Consider the following 26,520-nt stretch of genomic DNA (forward strand, 5'->3'; position numbering starts at 1 on the left):
AGTTCCCTCAGGAAAGTTATAGAAAACAACCAAAAGCCCACTTTGGCTGACAAACGAGCCTCCAGGGCAGGAAGACCTCTCAGCGGTCGTAGGGCCCGGCCCGGTTCACTCAGCCTCCCAGATCTGTCGGGACCCCTCGCCCTGTGGGGAGCAGCATGTCAACACGACCAGACACGACTTCTTTTTATCCACTTTCATTATTTATCGCCGAGGCAGCGGGCCAGCACGGCAACAGGGCGGGGCAAGTCCCTGTGAGGACAGAGGCGGGAAAAGGCGGCCAGCTTCAGCTGCGTCCGCTGAGGCCGGCCGAGCCCTTCGGGCGTCTTCGGCAGCGCTCGGCCCTCGGCAGCCAATCAGGGGAGGCCGAACGTTCCCGCCTGGCGCCGCCAGCGCGAGCTGCGTGAGGTGAGGCGAGGCGTTGGGTCTGGCCTGAGGGGAGGTGGCGGCGGTGATAAAGCCGAGGGCCTGGCTGGGGCGTGTCTGTGGGGGGGGGAGCGGCTGCGGTCCTGGGTTGGGCTCTGCTAACGGCCCGAGGCTGGTAGAGGTGCCGGGGCCGAGCCCAGAGAGAGGGCAGGTTGTTGTGGGAGGAGTGCGTGGGCTCAGGGAGTGGTTTGGGGTATTAGGGAGCTGTCCGAGCAGAGGCGTGTGTGTGTGTGGTGGGGAAGGGGGCGTGAGGTGCTCCAGGGGTAGAGTGGGGAATGGGTCTGAACCCAATTGCGTACGTAACTTAGTGTCGTGGGCCCTGATTTTGGCTTGACTGAGGTTGTGTATTTGCTTGTGCTCTCTAGTTGTCTTTCTGCACAGTTTGAGAGGGCCTCATGGGCTGTGCCATTAGGCCTGTGCTGAGGAGCCGTTACCCACACTGGCTGTTGTGGCTGTGTTAACGTGGAGAGACAAAGGCTGGGGGTTTGTAAATAAGGGTGCATCTTACTGAGCCAGTTTAAATTAAACAAGGGCAAATGTAATAGTGCTGCTCATAATATGTATTGGGTGGGGGAAGTGGGAGATTGAATGCTAATGCTGTACATGCCTTATCTTAGAAGGGAAAATGACAGGAAGAGCTAGAGCCAGAGCCAGAGGGAGGCCTCCGGGACAGGAGACTGCTGTTCCTTCTGTAGGAGCTGCGTCTGTAAGTTGGTTCTTTTTAATTCACATAGCTATGCTCTGAAAAGTCTTAGCTAATATCAGATCTATACATTGGATGATATATGTATGTATATCTCGTGTCAGATGTTTTTAATCAAAAGCAATTAATAACGCTAAACGTTTTTTGTGATTTTAAATAAGTGCCCTATTGTAATATAGTTGTCTGAATAGAATGAGTAGAAATAGGAGGTAGCTTATGCGCCTGTTTCTGAAATAGGAAAATGTATCTTGCATCAGTAGCATTGATGGCCCTCTTGAACTTGGAACAGTGTTTATAAACCTGAGACATGATTACTTCAAACTTGTGCTCTATGACTTGAGTAGAATTTATAGCAGAAGTCAGGAGGTGATGTCGGTATCCTGTTGTGGAGGAGGAAAGAAAAGAAACCATGACTATGGGTGAAGTTGGACTACAAATGTTGATGCAGTCCGAGTGGAGAAAAAAATGGTTTCAGCTCTTTTCTCCCTATGTAGACTGACACTATTCTATTGTATAGACCGAGCATATCTTCCTCCACAAAGGTCAGTTCCAGAAGTGTTTCTAAAGCCATTTTTGTAGGAGGCTGCAGAATGAAGAAAAAAGTTTCATACAAGTTTGGAAAACGAGGGCTTAGGTGTGCACTTGTGTCTCAAGTGAGAACACGATCTGCCCTAATTGTAGGGGAAGACAGTAGCAAGTAGCCATGTGTTGTAGAAATGAACCGTACTATTTGACTTTTACACTGGACTGATACGGATGTATCATAATAACACCAAATTGTTACTGCAAGTGATTTTTTTTGAAAAAAGGGGAGTGAGGTTTAAGGTCAGAGGCCTACCTTTCCTTACTGATTTTCTGACAAATTTGTGGTTGTTCTTGCTGCAAAGGTAGGAAAAGGGGGGTGGGGAGCAAAGGGATGAGTAGGAAGGAGTACAGGGAAAGAGGACAGTGAGCACAAATTGCAACGAGTTGTTTTGAGTGGACATAAAGACCATAAGGTGGAGAATATAAGAACGGGGAGGCCTGCCTACTTACTTACGTTGTGGAGCACTGCGTTCCGCATCAGAACATGCGTGTGGGAATTGTGAGACAGGTGCCAAGTGCTCTGAGAGTGAAGGGGTAGAGGAATTCCGGGGGGGTGGTGCTGGCAGGGTGTGTGGCAGTGGTTTGAGGGGTCCTGCAATAACTGCTGTGTTGTGGGACAGAGCTGCTCAGGTTTCGTAGTTTTATTTATAGAATAAATCTGTATTTCTTCTCTGGACACCTGAATTTGTTTTTTTGGGGAAAAAAAAACCTCATCTATTTCAGGTTATTCTGAAGAATTCTTCCAGACATGACACTCTTTAATGTTACTTAATCATTGAACACTAAAGCTGCAAGAGCTGTTTTTATAAAATAAGTACTGCAGATAAATGAACATAACTTCCAGAAAAAAAAAATATATATATGTATATCACAAATTGTCACCCATTGTTTTAGTATTTGAAGTACAAAGTAATATCTCTGCTACATTTAATTCCTTTTTTCCCTATATTAAGTGTATAGCTGTTAAACTTGGGTATTTGGGTATTTGAACTTGATTAGTGGCTGTGTTTTGCTGTACTCCCAGAAGCATGCTGTTTCTTCAGTTGTGATAGGAAAAGTTGTTCACAACTGTTGCAGGCTCAACAGGCTTTTTCAAGTCATCCATCTGGTCATCGGCAACCTCAACAGCCAAGTCTTCCGCCAACACTGTCAGAAGAATTCGGTGGCCGTGGACGACAGAGAGGCCCTCAGAGTGTTCCAAAGCCACTAGGTCAGAAAGGGGAAAAAATGTTCATTTCCCACAAGAGCAAGCGTTTTGAAGAGAATGCAGTTAATGAGTTCTTTATACAATGTTTCTAATTCTTCTTTTCAAAATTAGATGCTTCCTAAGATTTGGAAAAGTTTACAGTGTTTACCTTGTGTTGATAGTATTGTCGCTTTAATATGCAGCATAACAGAATGTGGACTTTTGAAAGCTACCTTAAGTGTGCTAGCAATTAAACAGGTTACCAGCTCCTTTATCAAAATAGTAAATAAATAAATAAAAATAGAAGGCTGTTGGCACAATCAACCGCATGACTACCAGTAGTATTTTTTTCTGCTATGTCATTCTTTTTCTTGAATGTTAGTAATGAAATGAAACTCTCACATCACTATGTGTCACAATGTACTCTTTCACATTTCAGTGTTACTGGAGTTGAAACGAGTGCTATTTCCTCTGTATTTGCAGAAGAGATTGACTTGTTTATTAGTCCATCCTTTTTCATCTGGCTAACGAGCTGTTCTGTTTGCATGCTGGTTAAATGTAAATCTTAGGAAGATAGTATGTATTACTTTTCAATTTTTTCTCAATTTTCAAACCAATAGGATTACAGATTTCAGCCGGATTTCAGGAGTTGTCTTTAGCAGATAGGGGTGGACGTCGTCGGGATTTCCATGACCTAGGGGTGAATACTCGGCAAGCCATAGAACATGTTCGAGAATCAAAAACTGGTATGTTCAGATCAGATTATGGACAACTGTAAGCAAGTTGAAATGAAAAGTAGTTCTTAAAGGTCAACCTAGTATTGCCAATTGCTTTGCATGTTGTAAGGTTTTTGTTTTTGTCTAAGTTTTTTTTTGAATAGGAAAAGTGGATAATCAAAATAAAATGGATAATCCATAATTGACTGCAGTGCACTTTTGGTATTAATTTGTGCTTTTAAGTCTAAAGGAAATTGAAATGGAACTTGAAAAAATAGCAAAAATACTTTAGCTGACCTGCAGCTAGTTTTCAGTGCATGTTTTTTATTTTTAAATCTTGAAATACCGAAAGAAATGTGATTTTAGCCTGCGTGAATGGGAATGTGGATATCTATATTGATTGATACTTGTGCTGGTTTTTGTTCCATGTTTATTGTTCACGTAAAGAAAGTAATTTGTCCATTTGTGTTTTGGTAGCGATTCATTTCTGTTGTAGATGGTGCTTACCCTTTAGGAGACAGGTTACTGATATAAATTTTTACCTCAATTGATGTGGGAGTTTTCCTGATGGATGAAGGAATTATAAAAAGCTCTGGTGACTGTGATAACACTGTGCATATGTGACAATTTTCTCTAACTTTAATTGTACAGAACAATTGCAGAATGCAACAGATGTCTAATCTCTATATGTATGACAGTATTTTAAAACTTCTCAGAGTTGTTAAAGTACTATAAACTGTTAAAAACTTTTGTAACCACTAGGATGTTTGCCTCTCATTTTAGGTTCTTCAGGTATTATGATAAAATTAATTGCAAATTATTTTCGTCTGACATCTCGACCCAAATGGGCTTTGTATCAGTACCATATTGGCTATAATCCTGAGATGGAAGCACGCCGTCTTCGATCAGCTTTGCTCTTTCAGCATGAAGAGCTAATTGGAAAGACACATGCGTTTGATGGATCAATATTATTCTTACCAAAAAAACTAGGGAATAAGGTGTGATATAAGAATTCTATAATATTCTTATTTTGACTTGCATTTTATGGTGCTTCTTGTTTCTTCCTAGTCTGGCTGAATGTAGAGAATTGATGTCCCATGAGTAACATTTAGTTGGATTGAATTTAGTAGTGTAAGCTAATTTGCTTGCACAGAGAAATCTGGTAATAAACTTCTGATTCTAATTCTCAAGCTCTGCAAACTTGAATAACCCTCTGCACAGAAGCAGATAGTACAGACAGTATATTTCTTTCTACATGGGTCAGTAGGTGTTTACCATATGCATTTTTAATGTTTTTTTTTATCTCCAGTATCTGAATTACTAAGTAAATATAAAGTTAATTTCCACAACTTGAATCTGTGTTTAGCCCATGATGGTAATTCTGTAAGCGATCTCCCTGTCTTCATCTTGACCCATGAGCTTTCTTGCTCTTGTTCATCCTGTTTTTTTCCCTACTATCTTACTGGGACGGGAGGCAAGGAGGTGTGAGCAAGCGGTGAGGTGGAGTTCGTCTGCTAGCCTCCAGTCAGCCAACCGCAGCAGCCCCCTTTGCGTCCTTGCTAACAATCCGCACCAAGTTGTCTGCTTGTACAAGCTGCTTTGGGGATAGCCTCTGTTCTACACCTAGTGTTTCACCCAAGCAAACAAAGCATTCTTGGTTGCAGTTTACAGTCATAGTAGGAAATTAAATTCCTGTTTCAGCTAATTTTTGAGATTATTACGTAGAATTTTAATATTCTACTACACTTGATATTAATGGAGCAAAGTCCAGCTATAGCCCTGTTTGCCTTCAGTTTTATTAATCTAATTTGGCTTTTTCAGGTTACTGAAGTGTTTAGTAAGACGCGAAATGGAGAAGATGTGAAGATCACAATCACACTGACTAATGAATTGCCACCTAGTTCACCTACATGCCTGCAGTTTTATAACATCATTTTTAGAAGGTTTGCTTGCCAAGTTATGTCTTTATAAGAAGTCATTTGAGAAATATCTGACTTAAGTGTTTCCTTTCTAAGGAATGGACTACAAATCAATATGACAAATGTAAATTTTCAAGCCTTTGTAGCCACTGTTACTATGTGGCCGACCACATCTGGCAACATTTTAGCGTGCAGTCACATGCATGCTTCTGGTACATGTTAGTGAAAAATTAGTTTATGCCTTTTTTCTGAGCAAGCAGAGACATGCTGCAGTGCTCATTGTTGTAGGCAGTTAGCCTGTCTCTGCCCTCTTCTGTCTGTGGATTTGCCTCTTAAAGCACAGTGTAGTTCAAGACTTTGAACTGAAAAATTTATTATTCTTTTCCTTCCATTACAGTCTTTCTACTTGAACTTGCTACCTGGTTTCACTTGAAATGTAGCTTGTTTTGACTGTTACCTTCAGCTGGTTGATAAGGTTATATGCTAACTTATTCTCAACTTCTGAAGTTGTCATTTAATAAACTACATTTCTAAATTTAAGTTAATCAAAAGTTCACATTTGTGACTTTCATGTAGTTGGATGAACAAATAATACAGCTCTGCAGAGGGATGGGACCATGGATAGTTGATAAACTGAATAATAATGGTGAATGACATCTTTATTTCAACTTGCAGGCTTTTGAAGATGATGAATTTGCAGCAGATTGGACGTAACTATTACAACCCCAACGACCCAGTCAGCATCCCTAATCACAGGTTTGGCAAAATGGAAAGCCAAGGGGTGGGGAGAAAGAGGAGGATTTTTCAGTATTGCTCCTGTAGTTTATCTTGTAATAAAGCCGTAGACTTAAAACCCGTTATTCCTATGGAGCATGAGGCCTTCTTCTCATAACTTCCTGCTGTGTGCAATATCTGATGACTCTCTACCAATGTGTGTTCTGCTTTTACATTTAACTGGGACGTCAGAAACCTTGCTTAAATGTCTGTAAAGCTGAGATCATTGAATACTTCAATTATTAGGAGTTTCCAGCTTTCATTCTGAAGGCCATTTAACCTGCCAAGTAAATTTGTATTTGTCCATGCCCCACTGCATGGGTAGTTTTTGAACTCCCCTGTTGGAGGCTGTTGCTTTTTTGGGGGTTCAGTAATACTGCTGTATCATTAATTTAGTCAACTTAAGACTTTAAAAAAAAAAAAGATTAAAGATACCTGCACTTAAAATATTTTTAGTTTTATTAACTTTTGGGATCTTGTTTATATTTGAATGATAGTTTCGTTGTGTCATGGCTATTTTCAAGTGTCTGAGAAAGTGGACAGAAATAAGAGTGAGAACAGAGATGCTTCAAAGTATATTAAGATCCTGTATGTTCTCTTTTTTTGGCAGGTTGATGGTTTGGCCAGGCTTCGCAAGTTCTATTCTCCAGTATGAGGAAAGCATTATGTTATGTGCAGATGTGAGCTATAAGATTCTTCGCAGTGAAACAGTGTTGGATTTTATGTACAGTCTCTATTACCAGGTTGAAGAGCAAAGATTTAGAGATGCCTGCGCTAAAGAACTGATAGGTCTAATTATTCTTACAAAGTAAGTCTCTTTGGACTCTTCTCAGAGATTTGTTTTATTTTTTGGGGGGGTGTTCCATGTCCTGGAATATACAATGAACTATGAACCTGAAAATGTTATCATTGTCCAGTTAGCAAATTAATTGAGGTAACAGCATTTAGAAAAGTGGGAAATGCATCTTGGATTAGGTCTGTTTTCATTTTGTGTTAGTATCATGTAGCTTTTAGCAGAATTGATACCTGTTATGATTGATAACCTGTTATAACTGGAAACCTGAAGTTACTGTTGTTGATAGGAGCAAAACTTCCAACTTAAATGAGTATTGCCATCAACTTTTTTCTTCACAGTTCTATTTCAGTTGTATTTAAGATTTAAAAAATAAATAAAATGGTGAAATTGTTTATTCAGGTATAATAACAGAACATACAGAGTTGATGACATTGACTGGGATGCCAATCCACAGTGTACTTTTAGACGAGCAGATGGCTCTGAGATCAGCTACGTAGACTACTACAAAAGGGTATGGAAGCTTACCTTTCATTCTGTGTATTATGCTTGAACTTGAAACTTCAGAACATCTTCGGAGGTTTTACCTACAATGCATGGATTAGTCATTCCTAGTTGGCTTTAGCAGAATTTTATTTTAATGGATACTATGTAATGTGAAAGAAGTAACTACAGTAGGCAGCTTGCATTGGGTAGGAGTCTCAAGGAGTGGGAAACTGGGCAGAAATGCCAGGAGGATGGCATGGATGATCAAGGAGCCTCCGTAAAGCTCAAAGGCAGAAAGGAAATATGCAGGGACAAGTAACCTGGGAGGAATAGAGAGACAGTGTCCCAGCATGCAGGGACGAGCAGGAAAGCCAAAGCCCAACTGGAGTTGGATGTGGTAAGGGATGTAAAAGACAACAACAAAGGATCTAAGTACATAGGTATTTACTGTATGGTATTTTATTCATAGGTATTCTATAAGACAAAAGGAAGATTAGGGAAAATGTGAGCCCATTTTTGTGAATGAGTTGGGCCCTGGTGACACAGGGTATGGAAAGGGCTGAGGTACTGAATGCTGCCTTTGCCTCAGTCTTCACTAGCAAGACTGGCCTGTCAGGACCTGAGATGGTCCTAGAGACCGTCTTTTGGAAAGCCAAACACTGGAATTGCAGAATCTTCCTACACAGAAGTTTCTGCTGTAAAACTCGATGGAACCTAGTTCAAATTTTGCTTCTAGTTTATTATCTATTCTAGTTCAGGTTGGAGCTCATAATTTTTGTGACTTCATGCCTTTGCTATGATCCCACTTTTTTGTTTGTTTTTAAATGCTGTTCTTTGCATATTTTCTGGGGTGTGATTCTCTTTAAGAATAAGAAAGGGTTAAACTATGAAGTATGTTTGGCTGTCAGCTTTTTTTTCTTTCTAAATTAAATCAGTGACCAGTAGACAGACCAGCTCTTGCCAGATGTGAAGAAAGGCTGGGGGGTGGGTGGGTGGGGATGAATTACAGACTTACATGGAATCTTGTTTGATTCTTGTAATGTCTTCAATTAAATTGCTACATAGGGCAGAAACCCTGTCCATTGGAGATCTGAAATGAGCATCCTAATCTTTGGTTAGGTGCTTTGTGTGGTACTGCCTCAGTCAAGGCAGAAGGATTATTTCTGTTATGTCTTAGAAGTCAATAACTTGATGACACCAGCAGAGAGAACAGTGCTTCTGTTTTTGTCCTTTTCTGACAAAGACAGCTCCCCTTAAGTGAATGAATGCGCCAATCAAAAAACAAAAGTTTGCTTTTTTGTTCAATAAAAGCTTTTTTAATAAAAAATACTTTCTGAAGTAAGCATTAAGAAAACCATGTGTTTGTTATGAATAAACTAACATGCAATATGTATTTCTAATACAGCAATATAATCAAGAAATTACTGACTTGAACCAGCCTGTCTTGATCAGTCAGTCTCGGAGGAAGAGAGGAAGCATGATATCAGGACCTGTGGTTCTAATTCCAGAGCTGTGCTACCTAACAGGTACTGTAGCAATAGTTGCTTCGCATTCAAGCATCTGTCAAACCATACCTCCTACTGAAACTGATATTTTGACAGCAACCTCTTGCCAAGTTAACTAGAACTGATTTGCTTGTATAAAAGTGAGTTCAGAAACAAGCGTGTAGTTCAGAGTTTAGTTATTTAAACGAGACTGAAAAGTTTGAAGGGTTTTGCTGTTGCATAATCTCCACTTAGGAAGTTGAATGTTGGCACACTAATAACTTAAAAAGTTTTTGACAGTATAACTTCTGTTTGAAAAAGGGAAATTATCTGTAGATAATTTTGTGAGTTGCATAAGAATGTGTTTTTCTCTGAGATATTTAGTTTGCATTTAGCAGTACCTGGCCATCTCAGTTGGGTAATTTCTGAGCAAAACGAACTGTCTCAGTTAAACAACTGGTTTGGTTTGCTTTGGAAATCTAAATAAAGAGCTGTGCATCTTACAATTTGGTGTCCCCTCATGCAAAAATCTAAAAATGTCTTCCTTGACATCTGTGCAGATGGAGATGTGTGTTGAGTGAGAACCTTAAAGCTCTGATTACTGCTGATGCCACTATGTGGCTGCAGCACATGCACAGCTGATCTGCATGACTGGCAAGAAATGCTCAATACCAGTGATTTTGTGATCCTGAGCAGTAAGCAAATTGCCTCTGCTGGACTTCTCTTTTAAAAAGTATGCCTAAGTCTGCTCTTAGTGGTGACATGATGAATATGTGCATAGAATTTCAGCTGTTTACCTTTTCTTGATAGATGGCACATCCTGTCTCAAGTTCTTGTAAACTATACTTTGGCTGGCATCAAATGCTTTACGTTCGCAGTTTCATAAGGTACCTGTGCAGTTGCACTGGCCTCCTTCTGGGTGTGAAATTGCTGAGCTATGTATTAAAACTGTTTGCTTGCTGTCATTGAGGACAGCCCTAGCATGCTGTAAAAGCATAAAGCCCTTCTAGGATCTCTGATGTGGTCTGTGTAGTTCAGATTTCAGGAGGAGTAATGGAAATGTGGGATTGTTACACAGATGATAGAGCTGATTGCTGAACACAACTTGAATCTTGTTACAGATGCCTCCTGGTAATATTTGGAACACATCTAGGATAGTCCAAAACTTATTTCCTGATAGGAATACTGACCAACCTGTCATCCATTGTAGATAGGCTGCCATGGTGGTTGCTTTTCTGTCTTTTGGATAGACTGTTCAGACCTCAGTAAAGGCCTCAAACCCGTTTGAAATGGCAGGACTTGGTTTTGGCTGTTTCCTGGGCTACCACAGATGGGAGGGGTTTTCTCTGTGGAGATCTGGTGACTGGTGTGCATACCTCACTTGGAGCTCAAGAATTGTGTGCTAATTCCTCCAGTTCTAGAGGGGTACTCAGAGTGGCTAGAAAGCTGTTTGGTTTCACGTGCCAAATAAAAGTGCAGTATTTCAACTAGGAGATTTGTTGCCAGCTACAGCTTCCTAGTCAGCTGTTCTGCACTGAGGCACCTTCATTGTCCTTAAGTAGCTCCTAAGCTTGTAGCAAGTACTAAAAGCCATGTGTGTGTTCACAGTAGAATTCAGCATGTTTTTTTAACCACGGATCAGAAGTAACAAATGTACGTATCTTGTATGAAGACCTGGGAGATTACTGAGCATCAAAATATGAAGTTTTAATGTAACAGATAAAGCTTAAAGACAAGCTTGTATGGATCGTAAGAAGACTTTGCATCACAATATTAGGAACAGGAACGTCTTATTTTGAAAGTGTGTGGTGTTTTTTTTTTAGCTGACAATCTGTGTAATCAGCCAGGCATGAATATTAATTTAAACTTCAGAGTGCAAAGCTGACCTCAGTGTATTCAGCAACTTGGGAATTTTATCTTGTGTACTCTTTTTTTTTTTCCTAATGAAATGAATGACTATATTAATATGTTATGTGCTGGTAGTCTTCACTACATGGGAGGATGAATTCAAAGGTTTGGGGATCTGATAGAAATTATGTTAACACTAGCATGAGTCTACTTAAACATAGGGATTTATTTTCAATCTGGTTAGTAAAAGCAAACCTCCTTTTGCTTCTTTGCTATGAAGAAAACCAAATGGGGGCAATAAGGAAACTAGAAAATACAATTTTCTTTTAAAAATAAGAAAAGGCTGAGGAGCTCGCATGTTACAAATACAGTGAAAACTTCCACTAAACCCAGACAGTGAACAGAAAATATGCTCGCAGTGAAGAGCAAAACTTCTGTACTGTGCTGTCATTGGCAGAGGTATCAGTTGTTACTGTTGTATGGGATGTATTCTTAAACTTAATGTAGACTACTATTAAATTGCCTAAAATAGCACTGACTATTGCATACAAATAATTACTGTCTCTTGGCTAAAGACTGTTACACTCTTCAGTTGCTGCAGCCTGAAAGTGAACTGCAGAGAACAGCACTTGTTGGTTTATATAGGTTTTAGAGTTTACTTTTCTTTGTCTTGAGTCTAATTTGTACTCAGAAAATGATTTTGCTGTTACCAGGATTGACTGAGAAGATGCGGAATGATTTTAACATGATGAAAGACTTGGCTATTCATACACGACTGCCACCTGAGCGAAGGCAATGTGAAATTGGAAGACTTATTGACTACATCCAAAAGTATGCTACCTGGGTATCTTCTGTGCTTCATTGTCAACCAGATCTTTCATGACAAAGTTATTAAAAAAAAAAAAAAAAATCCCAGCAAGAACAAACTTGTTTTAATTGAAATGTTGTTTTTGAACAGAGATGATGGTGTTCAGAAGGAACTCCGGGACTGGGGTTTAAGCTTTGATTCTAAATTGCTATCCTTTACGGGAAGAGTTGTTCAATCAGAAAAGATCCTTCAAGCAGGAAATGTGGTAAATAAAATAACTTCTAAAATTTTCTGCATCTCTCATCAATGAAGCAAGTTCTTAGAGGATGAAATACTACTTGTTGGTTTATAAACAAAACATTAGGAGAGAAAACATGATACGTAAGTCATTGTCCATACAGGACACTTAAAAACTTCTCAAGTAGTTTACAAGTTCTGTTTAAAAGTGCCTGAGTCTGGCTTGAATTACTATAACGTCTTCCTTGCAAAACAGTCCTTTCTGTCTAAAAGTAGTTTCAGATACGAAAGTAGGAGAATACAGATGTTTTTAATTATTTTTCATTTATTAAAATGCCAAGACTTTCAAATGAAAAGCCACTAATGAGTTCAATGGAAAAAACACATACTCAGCTTTGAATAGATTCTGTAACTCTTTAGTATGAATAACTGAAATTTCAGTTAAATCATGGATTATCATAAAACACTATATAATTGCTCTATAATAGTCTGTGTCCTATTGGGTTTGTTAGTTTTCCATGGGTGTTAGATGGAGAAGGTTTGAATAGTATCTGTGTACTCAGCAAAGCCTGTCTTAATCTTAAAAAGATCTTGTACCTTCTTTATAATAATACTTGTCTTTTTCTCAAGCAGTTACCTTATTTAAAAATAGATCTAGGGAGAAAAATATATTAATATGTAAACAGCTATATTTATAGTTCTATCTAACTACAACCTGTGTCGCAAATAGTAACTTACACTGGCTAAATGAGTGAAACATTTAAAGAAAGTTGGATGCCTTGAAAGTTTTAGATAAAGCTTACTTTAAGTTGGTCAGTGACATTAGTGGAAAAAACAAACAGTCACGTTCTAGGCAAAAGTGTTATAGTCTGTTCTTGAAGCGTATCAGGAGGTCGTTTTATCAGGAGATAGCATGTTCAGTAGGGTGTTGATTTTCTTTCTTTTCAACCTCTTATTTACAGTTTGATTACAATCCTCAGTTTGCTGATTGGTCAAGGGAAACTAGGGTAGCTCCCTTAATCAGCGCAAAGCCTCTGGACAACTGGTTATTAATATACACGCGGCGCAACTATGATACTGCGAATACGTTACTTCAAAATCTGTTTAAAGTCACACCATCTATGGGAATCAGAATGAACAAGGCAACCATGTAAGTGAATTTCCTGAAGTAAAATAATTCTGTACTTACTAAGATATATCTGTTAGCATGCTTCACATGGTAAACGAGATGCAGTAGAGATAGCTAATGTGAGATTCTGTGCTGAGATTTTGACTTAAAGAAAAATAAAATTGCTTTCCGTTTGTGAATTCTTCAGGTTAGTCAATTAACTGAGTTTCTTACTCATATTTCTATTTGTGAAAGCTTTCACTGTGGGGTTGAGGCCTGCCAAAACCAAACAGCATTAGACATCTGGTCATTAAACAAAACCTTTTCAGATGGACCTGTATGTAATGCAAGAAGGAATACGTGTTTTTATGCAGACCTTGAGCATATTTTGATTTGTTCTTTTTACAGATATCTTTATGTGCCTTTCCTTGTTTTTAACTTTAATTGCCATTAGAAGCCTAAGTCAAGAGTGATTTCCCTTAGTGTTCAAAAACTGCAAATACTGTATGTTGAACAGCTGTAAATGTGACACTTGACCCATTATGCATCAGTATTTATGTCCTTGCTTAGTATCCTTATTAGTATTTATTTTTATGTCCTTGCTGTGATTTTAATAACAGTTTGAACTATTAATACAGAAAAAACAGCTTTCTCCTCTTTTTCAGGATTGAAGTGGATGATAGAACAGAAGCTTACTTACGGGTCTTACAGCAAAGTATCACTCCTGACACAAACATAGTATGTATTTTAATCTGTAATTTCAAAGCATGTTAATCTGCCATTGTTTTTTAAGACTAGTGGATTATTTCTTAGGAATAAAAACTCCTGGTTCCTGAATATCTACTGTTTCCTACATGCCTGCTCTCATACACCTGTTCAAATTCCAATCGGTCTCAGTATCCTTCTGTTTAAAAAGCCTTTGTACTTGACTCTGAAATACAGCTTCTGAAACTTACCAGATAGCTGATGTATGAATATTTCTCAAGTGTAAGAAAGGTTGTTTTTTTTTTTGAAAGAACTACATCTGCTATGTATATCTGAGAATCCAGCTTCTTAAAAACTTTTTTTCTCCCTTCAAAGGCAGTTTGTATTTTGTCTAGTTCCCGAAAGGATAAGTATGATGCTATAAAGAAATACCTCTGTACTGATTGTCCCATTCCAAGTCAATGTGTGATTGCTCGCACTTTAAGCAAGCCTCAGACTACTCTGGCTATAGCAACAAAGATTGCCTTGCAAATGAACTGTAAAATGGGTGGAGAGCTTTGGAGTGTTGAGATCCCAGTAAGTATTTCTTTTCTTTCATTTTCCTTATTCAGTCTTATTTTTGGAAAAAAATGCTTGCCTTTTAAATAAAATAAAAAAGCAAATACTTTTTCTAGAGTTTGTTTTGTCTGTAAGAAGGGGCCTGAAGTTCAATTGGACATACGAGGAATGTAGCTCTAAGAAGAGGAATGTAGCTCTAAGAATTGAGCGTCCATGTTTTATTGAAGCAAACTGAAACAGCTAAGCTTATGTCATGATCCTGCTAAATTGTAGGATGGAGGTGATAGGTGCTTTGGCTTGTCTACACATATGAACATGTTCTTTGTTGATTCCTTTTCAGCTGAAACAGGTAATGATTGTGGGAATTGATTGTTACCATGACACTTCAGCTGGGAAGCAGTCAATTGCAGGATTTGTCGCTAGCCTGAATCAAACAATGACACGGTAAGATTCGAAAGCCAAAATAAAATTTCACTTTCCCCTAAGTGAAAAGAGGCTTTAATCTGATAGGCCATCATGTAAGTGTCTGAGTTGATTTAACTGTACATTTTTAATAACAATTAAAATATTAAGTTAGGAATAGATATTTCACTTGGGAATGCTTCCTTGCACTGCATCCGTTGAAAAATTAGTCTTGCCCTTCTTCCATTGTGCTTGACAGAAGGGGACAATGGTGGGACAAGGGCTGAGATGAATGGAGGGCATTGGGGTGACAAGCTCTTCTCCTTTTTGAATTGACTTGTATGAAAGTTTGTTTTTTTTTTTTTTAGAAGAATTTCGCATGGTGCTAAGGTACTGGTCTACTACAAGGGTTTTACAGGGAGAGCATTCTCATAGTACACTAACTCTTTCCTGACTGCCTTGACCCACAATAACCATAATGACTAAATGTGCATAGCCATTTTAAAAATGTTTTTTTATTGAAGTAAGCCCAGTAAATGCCTTAAATGTCATCTTTTATTTTGTTATTCACAGGTGGTTCTCACGCTGTGTTGTTCAAACTCGTGGGCAAGAACTTGTGGATGGTCTCAAAGCTTGCTTGCAAAGTAAGGAAAGGCTTTCTGTTCTTGTGGAGCCAGTTAAGGCATGACAAATTAGCTTCCCCAAAACACACCTTTAGCTGCCTTAAGAGGAAGTACTGCCAACTTGTACTTAGATTAAAAAAAATATATATTAAAAATAGTTGTAAATATTGCTGAAATTTAGTATCATTTTGTATACATTCTTTCATTGATTTCCATATTTTTTAATGATAGTTAAATACTTCTTAGAATGAACTTCAAAGAGTGTTTTAGAGGAGATGGATTGAAAGGAGATCAGAATTAATTCTAAAGTAAACAAGTTTTCTTGTTGGCATCTCTAAGAAAATTATCGTGCAGAGCAGGTGGAAGCAACGATTCTAAAATTGATGTGGTTTTGTTGTTCTTTGCTTCTGGGATAGGGATTTGTTTTTAACTTGTGGATTGGCAGCCCTAAAGTCTTCAGTGGGTGGACTGAAAGGTACTTTCAGTTGAGAGTATTGATTTGCTGCTGTGGTGTATTCACATTGTATAACCATGAGAATGTATTTCTTTTTCTTCCCTGTGGTTATTTTGTATGTTATTTCTGAACAGCCTTTGGCAAAGCAGATTCAGAAGTGCCTTTACAATTTACTTTTTTTTTTTAGCTGCTCTTAGAGATTGGTTCAAGTGGAATAAGTATTTGCCCTCTCGTATTATTGTGTATCGGGATGGTGTAGGAGATGGACAACTACATACTTTAGTTAATTACGAAGTGCCTCAATTTCTGGATTGCCTAAAGACTGTTGGCAAAGACTACAAGTAAGTCTGTGTCCCCGGCCCCTTTTTTCATACCACAAGGGAAATAAACTCTAGGATAGAAAAAGCAGTTACTGATGACAATTGTTTATTCTTTTCATCTTTATTGCTTCACATCAAGTAACTGTTTTTCTGATGATTGCTTACATGGTTGGAGAGGCATAACTTGTAATATAATAGGAATTTTTTTAGTACGTACCACATAAGTATTCAGTACACGGCACAACATGTGCACACACATGCATCAGTCATTCTTGATGCATAGTAAGACCTTCTTTCAACTGGTAGATCATACCTGATTACTATTTCATGTGTATGGTAGGTCTGCTTCTCTTATCAATTCCGAAAGGACTGTGTATTGCATATGTGTGTCTTCAATTTGACTTTTTTTTAGTCTGCTCTGAATGATGAAGTTACTTTCTGACGTGGCAGGCAAGCGGAACACAAAACAATTGGAACTAGGCAAAACTGAAGTACTTGCTACTTCTGTTTCATTTCTCTAATGGCTTGCTTTTTTCCAAAAAGTATTATTACACACACAAAGTTTTTTTCTATATGTAAAAGATGAAGGAGAGAGAGAGCAGAATCAGCTCTGTACTTGGAAGATTCCTTTCTGGTCTGTCTTTCATCTCCCTGCGAAATCAAATATAAACTGATTTGGTGGACGTTGCACCAAAAACTAAAAATTCGAAATTATGAACAAAGTCCAACTTAATCTAAATGAATGAAACAGTGAAGACTTTTCTTTGAAATTAATGCCCTGGAGAACTCTAAAGTTAATTTTAATTGAAAACTGCAGACAATCTGCTACTGAAATAGTCTCAGTGCAGGTTTTCAAGACAGTTTTTTGTTTTTTTCTTTGTTTTTCTTTTCTTTTATTTTCACTTATTTATTTAGTCCAAAACTTACTGTGATAGTTGTGAAGAAACGAGTGAATACCAGATTCTTTGCACAGTCTGGTGGAGGACTTAAAAACCCACCCCCTGGTACTGTTGTTGATGTTGAGGTTACCAGACCAGAATGGTAAGTTAGTGTATTCTTGTATTATCAGGTTGCTAGCAAATAAAAGAAATATATCCAGTATTAAATTCTGTGGGATTGAATGGAAGAATGCTTTCCACACGTGCCCTTTTGAAAAGAAATGGTATTAAACATGTAGATGGGTAATGGGTAAACATGCAGATGGGAAATGGGTAAGCTTAAATTTTATTAATTCATTAAGCAGTATTTCAATATTTAGTACTCATATACGTAAGAGTATTATACGTGCTTTGTATTTGTCTGTTTGTTTTGCTTTTGGGTGCTTCTCTTTTTGATTTTTAAAGTCTCTCTGACATCTTATTGATAGGATTACTCAGCTCTCCGTGACTGAAATTAAATTGTCTGGGTGCAGTTTTGATGTTGTGCCTGAACTTTGTCATTTTTAAGGGTACATCATATGAGTAAGCCTTGGAAGTTTTTTTTGGTGGTTGGTAAATTACTAGAAGACAACTTAGAATTACAGAGTCATGTGTGTTTAGGTAAAACACACACACGCCTCATTTGTCTTCATTCACGTGCCACTTTTTAAGCCACACTCCATGGAACTTAGGTCAGGTACCCAGGAAATGCAAAGTTTATTCAGTAGACGGTGGTATGTTGGACTTGTTCAAGGGATGCTGGAGCACATAGGAGAGAGAATATTGTTTTCTGTGGCAGTGCATAGTTAACAATAGCTAGTTTTGCCTTTTTTGTGTGTGTGTATTTAACTGCCTCACTGCAGGTGTTGCAAGTTTACTGATAGTCACTCTGGTTCTACCAACATCCAAAGATGGCTCAGGGTGCTAGTGTACTGTAGTGCTCTATAGTACACGTGTACTGTAGCTGGCTGGTAAGTATTTCTTCTGGAAAGGGTATTTTTCTTGTAAGATGGAGCATCTCTGTGTAGTAGCAAAACGCAGATGAGGAGTGTAAGCTAAGTGTGTGTGCAGGGTGGAGCACATCAGGAGGAAAACTGTGATGAAGGGTTAAGACCTTCATGGCCTTACGACTGCCTGCATCTAATCAGATTCCTTGTGTTCTTCCGTATACTCTGGCCTTTCAAAAATAGAGGGAACTGACTATTTTGTGACCAAAGAAAAGGAATACTTTGCGGTTTACTGCATATGCATGATGTGATTTAAGAGAAATAAGTAGGACAAATGTATGAGGATTTGCATTTTTCTAAGGAAAAACAACTCTTTCTGTATCAGACTTTGGGGGTTTTCCTTCTTTTATTACAGGTACGATTTCTTTATTGTGAGTCAGGCAGTGAGAAATGGCTGTGTTGCACCCACTCATTATAATGTGATATATGACACTAGCAAACTGAAACCAGATCATGTGCAACGTTTAACCTACAAACTTTGCCACATGTACTATAACTGGTCGGTAAGTATTTACTTGGGGAAATTATAGTATTTTTCTTCATAAACTGAGTGCCTCTGTGTAGTAACAACCCACAAGAAGGTAGAAAAATTATCTTTAAAGCACCCATGCAGTTCCAAAATGTCTGCAATTATGCATCTGGACCTAGAGTGGCCATCAGAGAGCTAGTCTCTCACAAGCACCTGGTCTCTCTGAAGTTTGAAGACTAAAGGAATTTTCATTATCACTAGAAAATACTTGATGTTTTGAGTATTATCCCTCAATTCTATGTCAGAAACACAACTGAAGTGATTATTTGTTACTCCCAGCAATAATTTTTGTAGAGATGGAACTGTTGTTACATTTCCTGTTGGGCCTCTTCTGTTGCATACCAAGATCAGCCCAGAGTCAGCTCATGCTTGAAACATGCTTTAGATTTGTTATGTGAAGTATTTATGAATATTAAGATGACTTACGTGTCCCACCTTCTGTGAGATAAAGCATGGAATATAAAACCTGCATGACATGCTTTCTTTGAGGGAGGTTGGGAATGGAGTTGAGAATCTGTTTGATTGTACTCTTCTCTAAAGCACTTTTTTAATGCATATCAGTATAAGTAACGTTGTTTCAATAATCTGCATAAATGACAGGGAATCTAAATTTTACGTGTGTCTGAACTCTTGAATTCTAGCTTTCTTTTTGTTACAGTGAAGGCATGCTTTGTTAAATGACTTGAAAGTAATTCCTTTTTTTCTTCCCCCTTCTGCAGGGTGTTATCAGAGTACCTGCTCCTTGCCAGTATGCCCATAAACTGGCTTTCCTTGTAGGTCAGAGTATTCACAGAGAACCAAACCTGTTGCTTTCAGACAGACTTTATTATCTTTGAAGTTGAGATATCAGCTAAAAAACAAAGTGCAGTTCCTTTCTAGAGAATATACAATTGTATGAATTTTTGTGGTTTTGTTGTTCTTATTTTTTCTTTGAGACACATGGGGTGATGAGTGTGCAGTTGTGGACATTGTAGCAGGAAAAAGGTTGAGGTAGCAGATCTGCATTTTGAATAAAAAATACAATTTTCAATATTTGTTGACTGAGGTGTTTTTGGGATTCTTCTCAAAATATTATCAGTACTTAATTTTATATATGGTTTTGGTGAAGTTTGCTACGGAATCATTCTTAGCTTACAAGATACAGAGTTATGCTGACCAAAATCCACGCTTCTTCAGTTAGCACATTAATCTTCTAATTTCAAAAATGTGATTGTTGTTCCCTTGCTTTCTTGGCTGTTAAAATAAGAGCAGAACTATCTATCTTTTAACTATTTCATATCATCCACCTCTTAAAAAGAGATTGTTTTGCTGTTTTTGGTTATTGAGACATTAAAATAGCAAAGTGCTGCAAAAAAAATTATGGATGGGTTTTTAATGCTTGCCCTTGTAAGTGAATCACAGAGAAATCAGAAACTGTCTTGTGCTCATGTGTCTGCCTAAGAATAGAGGGAAGTGAAGTAGGATTTTTCAAACTGGCATAGCTAAGGAGGGAGCTCTGTGTATACCAAAGCTTTGGGAAATGTCAGATGGAAAAGTACTCTTGTATCTTACTACAACTCTAGAACACCTTTATTATTGATGACTACAGGATTCACTCTACAAAAGGATGGATTTCACTAATCTTGAATGATCTTATGTGGGCTTGGTGGCTTAGCACAGACTATTCTATTGACATACTTTTGTGTAGTTGTGCAACTTCATGTTAACTGCAGAGTGAATAAAAGACTGTTGTAGACAACTGCAGATTTTAACTGGAATGAACTAAGTTTTGTGGTTAATATTGTTCGTTTTTCTCATTTAGCAAGCATTCAGTTCATTTCCAGCAAAGATATCAGTGTCTAGGTCAGCACTGACTTGCGTTTTAAAATAAATTTTACTATTCACAGGGCTTTTGGGATTTTCTATTCCAAATAATTGGAAGTGCTTAGGTATTGCTTTGGATTGTCAGTCTAAGATTCCTAGGGGTAACTGTTCTGCAGGAGTGGCTTAATTTGTAAAGCAGAACACTGACTACTTCAGATGTTGTGTTACCTGGTACAGACTCAAACTAGTTCATGTGGAAGTATTTGGATTAGTGCTGTTTTTTGAAACTAACTTGTGAACCTTGTTCCTCTTCTTTGCAAGATCTGAATAAAGTTGTTGTAATCCTTTATTTGTTTATATACTTCAAGACTGGACTTGGCATACAATGTGACATGCTAGTGTAAATTTTTTTTAATCTCTAGAAAGTGTCTGCTTTAGATGGGCTTTTATTCTTCAGCGGAGTTCAGCGGTGTACTACAGTTCAGAAAAATAAGGGGTCTCTACAACCTGTATTCAGTTAATTTTCTCAGCCTAGCAAAAAAAAAAACACCTTTACCACCCTCTTACTTATATACAAAATTTGTAATGAAGAGAGGCATGTTTTCAGGCAACTTTGTTCGTCTTATTGATGCCATATTGTTGTACTGTATTACTTATATAACTAGGAAAAAATAATATATACTAACATGTACTTACACTTGTCAGGGGTATTCCTCCTGGTATGGTTTGTGTTACTTGAGGTCAGTAAATAAGGAGCTAGTGCACCTGCTGCCTTAGCCTGCTATAGAGAGGCAGGAGGTGACACCTGCATACTGTTTCTTCTCCGCATGGGTGCAATATTTGAACATGTAGGTTGCACCAGTACTGTAACCTGAATGAATGGATCCTTGTGCATGTCTCTTACCATTTGCGTCTAGTCCTTTGGAGAGGGAGGGACATCTAGCACAATAAGCAGCAGCACATACAGTAGATGCACAAAACATACTGCACTCTACAAAATATCAAATTATTTATTTATATAAAATATATTACACAACAATTGTACACATGCACACACCCACACGGTACTTTACCACAAATTTAGGCCATTTATTTTCTTTAATTAAATGGTATAATCTAGCACACCGTATCTTACAGTAATTTACAATATTATCTGAAGACACAATGGGGAAGCTTTGATCATTCATTTATAAACCTTCCATAAATTACAAAAAGAAAGGCAGTCTGAAAAGTATGTATAAACAGTAAAAACAATTTACAAATGGACAAGAATTACAAAATAGTAACAGCCAATGACTGCCATCAGTGTGTAAGATTGTTTTTATTGAGATGCCAATATTGCAATTAATATTTTTATCACCTTTTGCAGCCTTTTTACTGGCTACGGCTTGTGTATATAACACAGTTTTTGACTTTAGACATGCACTTAATCTTGAATCTGACATCAACAATATGAAAATGCCTTTTAACTTAGGACTGCACCTCCACCAGAAAAAAGGTGGGAAGTAAAGGTTTCTTTTTTATTTTTTTAATGGTAATTTAGAATAGTGAACCAGGAACTCCAGAACTGGAGTTTGTGATGTTTGTATGATTGAAAGTGGGGGGGGTGAGGCTCTGAACAACTTAAACCATATCTGATTTCAGTTTAGTGAATATGTTGACAAAAGAAACCTATACAAGAGTTTTGGTTTGGAGAGGAAAAAAGAAAGAAAGAAAAAAGCATTTTGCTCAGTACTTTCAAACTCTCAAGAGTTGTATCATACATTGAATGGAATTAGCAACATCATATTTGATCTTAAATTACTATGATTTAGGGAAGATGAGGACAGTTGAATACACAGTACATACAAAGTATATGTTGTATATTTATTAGACAGTACAAATCATTGTGCATTAATAAGGCAAAACATCAAGGCTGATTTAAACTAGGAGTTTCAAGACCATTTTTTTTAAATGATTAAGGTTAGACAGAAGGGGGTGATCTCTCTTGAACAGCAATCAATGAACAGATTTTTCTTTTTCACCTGACCCAGGGTTAAAGGAGACTAAAGGCTGAGACTTATCCAATGCGCTTGCAGGTGTTGAATAGACTTCAGCTAAAATCATGTTCTTCCTGTCTTAATCCCCCAACCTTTTTTTTTTTTCTTAAAGAAAAGGAATATTTGCAACAATACACCCACCTGCTTTTTTCTTGCTGTTTTAAGCAATTCACATGATTCTATTGATGTCAGAGTTAAAAATGCAAAGGCTTAATAAAGTTGTACTGCATAGTCATGAAAGCCCTAGTTTTGACAAATATTTGACAAAAAAAATAATACACAGACTGGAAGCTTTACAAGTTGTCCAGGAGTACATGAATCATTTCACTGCACCAAGTTTTTTCAGCAGTTTCTTGCCTTTGGAAAGCAGCCCCTTTTTCTTTTTCGAGGACATATCCCTGCCTCTCCCGGGACTACCAGAACCCATAGGTGACGTAGGTGACCCAGAATGGAGATGAACTGTGGGGGATGGTGCTCTCCTTGATGTACCTGTATTCTCAGGAGGAACCTATTAGGTACATTGTTATAATTTACTGAATGTTTGAAAGCTTAAAAGCTATTATCATCAAGAAAGTTGGCAACATTATTTGTCCCATTACCCACTTAAACAAAAGGGCTGGTTCATTTCTTCTGTGTCTTAAAATATGGGCGTATAGCAAATATATAAATTTTGAGAAAAAGTATAAACAATAGAAAACATGCCAATACAGCCCTAGTTTGCTTATACTTTTTTAAAGAGAGTTGGTTACACTTCTTTTGCCGTAGTTCTGGCCACAAATGCCACAAAACAGGTTTTGCATTTCAGTACTCTGCTAGTACAAAAATGAAGAGGGACACATTCAGCTATGGATTTAGGAAAAATAAACGTATTAATTACTAGAGATTATCACTCTATAGAAACCAAGCTGTTTCCAGAAGAAATTAGTTCAAATGTTACATGATCACATACTTTTTGTCCTTTAAATGCCTTTTCTTTAAAATTGACTAGCATACTTTATATACATATTTGATAAGATGGCACACTGGCTTAAAAAAAAAAGGAAAGAAAAACAAAAGAAAAACCAAAAAGCTAAAATGAACCTTAATTGCAATCAAAGAAAGCTTAAAGACCCTGACTGCTCGATGTGTATGCTGCAGCTATGAGGTTGCTGAATGAAGGTGAATACTTGAACGATAATGACAGCATTCCTAAATATTTTAAGAGAGTTACTTGTTTTAATCATCAAAAGCACTTGAATGAAAATGCTAAAACTACTTACACTCATCCTATCCTAACTACAGTGCCCTGCTGACAAAATATAGTGCTATCTGTTATGATGATATTGTCATATTAGAATCCATGCTTTAGGGACCTCTCTTATCGTGTAGTTCAAGTTAAGATATTAGCAATTTACTGGTATGTGCAACAGCGAGTTAAGCAAAGGGGCTTCAAGCCTACTTTGATTTTAAATCAAGGTCTAATTCTAATGAAAAAAAAAACCAACTTGGTAAAGCACCCCAACGTACACCTGAAGATACCATATATTTAGTCTAATGCATTCATTGAGTGAGCTGCATGTTTCGTATTGACACTTGTATTGCATTGGTAAACCAAACAGTTGCTAATATTTTAAACGTGCACTTTCTAGGAAAATCCAAGTAAAGTGTACCATATGTAGGTTTTTTTTTCCTTCTTCCAGAATTGTTAAATAGTCAGTCTTAAGCAAACTGAGGTATAATTGATCGTGAAAAACATATTTTAAGGCAGATAATTTAAGTAGCTGTATTTGACTGTAATGCGTTTCAAAACCAACTCTACTCTTGTACGCTACAGTACACACCAGCTTACGTTTCATTTGTATGTTCTTTAAGGGTTGGGGGTGTTGTGCTTTTCTCCGGGTATAGGAACTTGGAATTTTTATATCCGAGGTTGGCTAACAATGCAATATGCAGCTTTTGTTTGTAGGGTAGTTAGACATCAAACTTGCCTTTCCATGTAAACATAAACATTTAGCTCATGAAGAAATATGTTCCAAATGTTGACCTTCATAAATTGATTTGGATTTGTCTTTGTTTTAGGATTTGTCTCCTAAAAAGCTAAATTGACTTAACTAGATAGAGCAAAAGCATACAGCCTGGTCTTCTGTGGCCACTCATTTTGGAGACATATTTCTTTATTTCCCCCACAATTAAGTTTCAAGACTTGCATTAGATAGCCAGGTAGCTTTAATTGAAATCTCTATTGGTATCTTCAGTTGCTCACTTACGTGAAGGCTACATTGCCTTATTAAGGTGTGAAATGAACACTCTTCTTCTGTTTCCAAGCAGATGAGCAAAGAAATAAAAATATATATAAAATATATAATATATAAAAGTATTGCAGTGATGAAACAAAACCAAAAATGAGACACTAAACATGATTAGTTTTTCATAAAAGAGATGTCTCTGGGCAATTAATCAATGCCAGTTGGAATAGGAAAGCATAAGAATTAAAAGACTGAACACTGTCAATCAGCTCCATTTACTATTTGTATTTAAAGGAATCGTTGTACCAGTCTCATTCACAAGAATTTTTGCCTTCATCTAGCTACTGCATATAGTAAGAGTCATTCAGAAGCATTAGACAATAACTACTTTCACCAGGGAGAAGCTGTATAAACTCAAATTATAATTGAGATTCTATAATGACTGCAATCAAATGTTAGATTTAGATTCTTCATTTGTAAGTGTTCCAAGCTAGTGGAAACCTAGATAAAGTCATTTTTCTTTATGTTTTATATATTTTGAAAGTTAAATAATTTAAAATGGGCAAGTGGATTTAAAATGTTAACAGTCATGTCTAAATTAAGAGACAGAATGGAATGGAAAATAAAAATTTAAGTTTTCCTTATTTGGTTGCTTACCCTTTTTGCTTTTGTACGCATCGGTGTATCATGAAGATATCGCGAGGGTGCATCAGATAGATAGACTTCAACATCATCAGGCACTTCTTCAAGAAAGTTGGAAGGAACCAGCCCCTTCTGTCCATTAAGTTCACCCTATAACATGATGAACATTTCAGTGAATTAAATTAAATGCAGGTTGCCAAGAAGGTAAGGAAATACTTTGACTATATTTCAAAGCCAGTGAGGAAGAAGAAATATCCATCTAAGGTCACACAAGCCGGATATTCCTGCTTCTATTTCTGTGATTTGGCAGTGAACACTATCCATTGAATAAAAACAGATAAGCACGTTTATCTATAATTCAGGGTGACACTAAGACATGAATATGCTTTGAGTACTATAGCAGTTCAGTCGCTCATCCAATTTACTATATACAGATTCTGACACGGTGCTTTTTTCATTTTGGTGCAGGTAATTCTGAACTATGACTTAAAAACTCAAAGCGGGTTTGTATGTGAAAATCCTTGTGCTGTTAGACCAACTTGCACTCTCAGAGTTTCAATGCAATGAATGCGTTGACACCTGGAAATCACAAGAGCTAGTGTGCATAATGGAGAACAAATTAATCCCTGCATTATTTAAAAGCAATAGAGAAATGATAACTGAAATCCCATGCAGTTTCTAGACTCAGGTCCTTAAGACTGCAACATCAATGATGTGTCCTAGGCTTCACAACCTAAAAGCACTTCTGAGGCAATCAAATTATTCTTTTGGCTCTCGACAGCAGTGACTTACAGAGTTGGAAGAGAGAGCTGGGCTGTTTTCTGTAGCTGTGCATGTGGAAAAACTAAAGATCAGGATGCAGACTGGCAGCTACTACTGGAATATTGTCTCTCAGGATACAACTCTTCTGCTTTAAAGGAATGGCAAAGTAGTGTGATCAGCCACCCAGTGCTCAAAACTGAACTATTAATTTATTTTAATTTATCATAAGGCCAGGCTGTATGGAAGTTTTTCTCCCAGATGAAGTGCCTTATCCACTAACAGTCATTCACATAGATACATGTGATCAAAATATACATTTTCCAGCAAACTATATAAGGCAAAAATACAAAATGGCAGAGACAGCTTTGAGGTACATCAACAGGGATCCCTAAAAATGCAATGAAGTGGCAAGTGAGCCAACATCAGTATTGTTCTCTTAGGGAGGGCAGTTTTTCAGGTTCTGC

The 26,520-nt window shown here is 37.5% G+C and overlaps 2 protein-coding genes across 15 annotated transcripts in view; one reads left to right on the forward strand and one right to left on the reverse strand.

Annotated features, from left to right (window-relative positions):
* Window positions 1–49: 49 nt before the first annotated feature.
* Window positions 50–20,346, forward strand: PIWIL1 (piwi like RNA-mediated gene silencing 1). 6 transcript variants are annotated; one of them, XM_013173427.3, is made up of 21 exons: window positions 50–405; window positions 1,041–1,129; window positions 2,789–2,921; window positions 3,518–3,643; window positions 4,397–4,611; window positions 5,435–5,556; window positions 6,208–6,288; window positions 6,917–7,114; window positions 7,502–7,613; window positions 8,991–9,111; window positions 11,631–11,748; window positions 11,876–11,990; window positions 12,925–13,112; window positions 13,736–13,808; window positions 14,151–14,351; window positions 14,674–14,777; window positions 15,309–15,379; window positions 16,000–16,153; window positions 17,048–17,173; window positions 18,412–18,559; window positions 19,305–20,346. In XM_013173427.3, exons 2-21 carry the CDS (start codon window positions 1,049–1,051, stop codon window positions 19,419–19,421), a joined length of 2,604 nt encoding a protein of 867 aa, XP_013028881.1. In that variant the 5' UTR covers window positions 50–405; window positions 1,041–1,048; the 3' UTR covers window positions 19,422–20,346. The 6 variants fall into 6 exon arrangements, with proteins under 6 accessions (XP_013028881.1, XP_013028882.1, XP_047907090.1 ...); XM_013173428.3 differs by lacking the exon at window positions 50–405 and adding an exon at window positions 416–544; XM_048051133.2 differs by lacking the exon at window positions 50–405 and adding an exon at window positions 445–574.
* A 1,034-nt stretch (window positions 20,347–21,380) lies between these two features.
* The window catches only part of RIMBP2 (RIMS binding protein 2), a 155,454-nt gene continuing 150,314 nt past the window's right edge, over window positions 21,381–26,520 (reverse strand). For 6 of the 9 annotated variants that reach the window (XM_048051119.2, XM_066979264.1, XM_048051128.2 and 3 more), the window contains 2 exons: window positions 25,310–25,444; window positions 21,381–22,935 (listed from right to left, as the gene is read on the reverse strand). In XM_048051119.2, coding sequence (XP_047907076.2) covers window positions 22,747–22,935; window positions 25,310–25,444 — 324 coding nt within the window. In that variant the 3' untranslated portion in view covers window positions 21,381–22,746. Of the gene's footprint in view, window positions 24,721–25,309; window positions 25,445–26,520 lie in introns of all 9 variants that reach the window. The other 3 variants (XM_048051117.2, XM_048051130.2, XM_048051118.2) reach the window with 2 other exon arrangements.

The sequence above is a fragment of the Anser cygnoides genome, chromosome 17, assembly GCF_040182565.1.
Source record: "Anser cygnoides isolate HZ-2024a breed goose chromosome 17, Taihu_goose_T2T_genome, whole genome shotgun sequence".
NCBI classification, from domain to species: domain Eukaryota; kingdom Metazoa; phylum Chordata; class Aves; order Anseriformes; family Anatidae; genus Anser; species Anser cygnoides.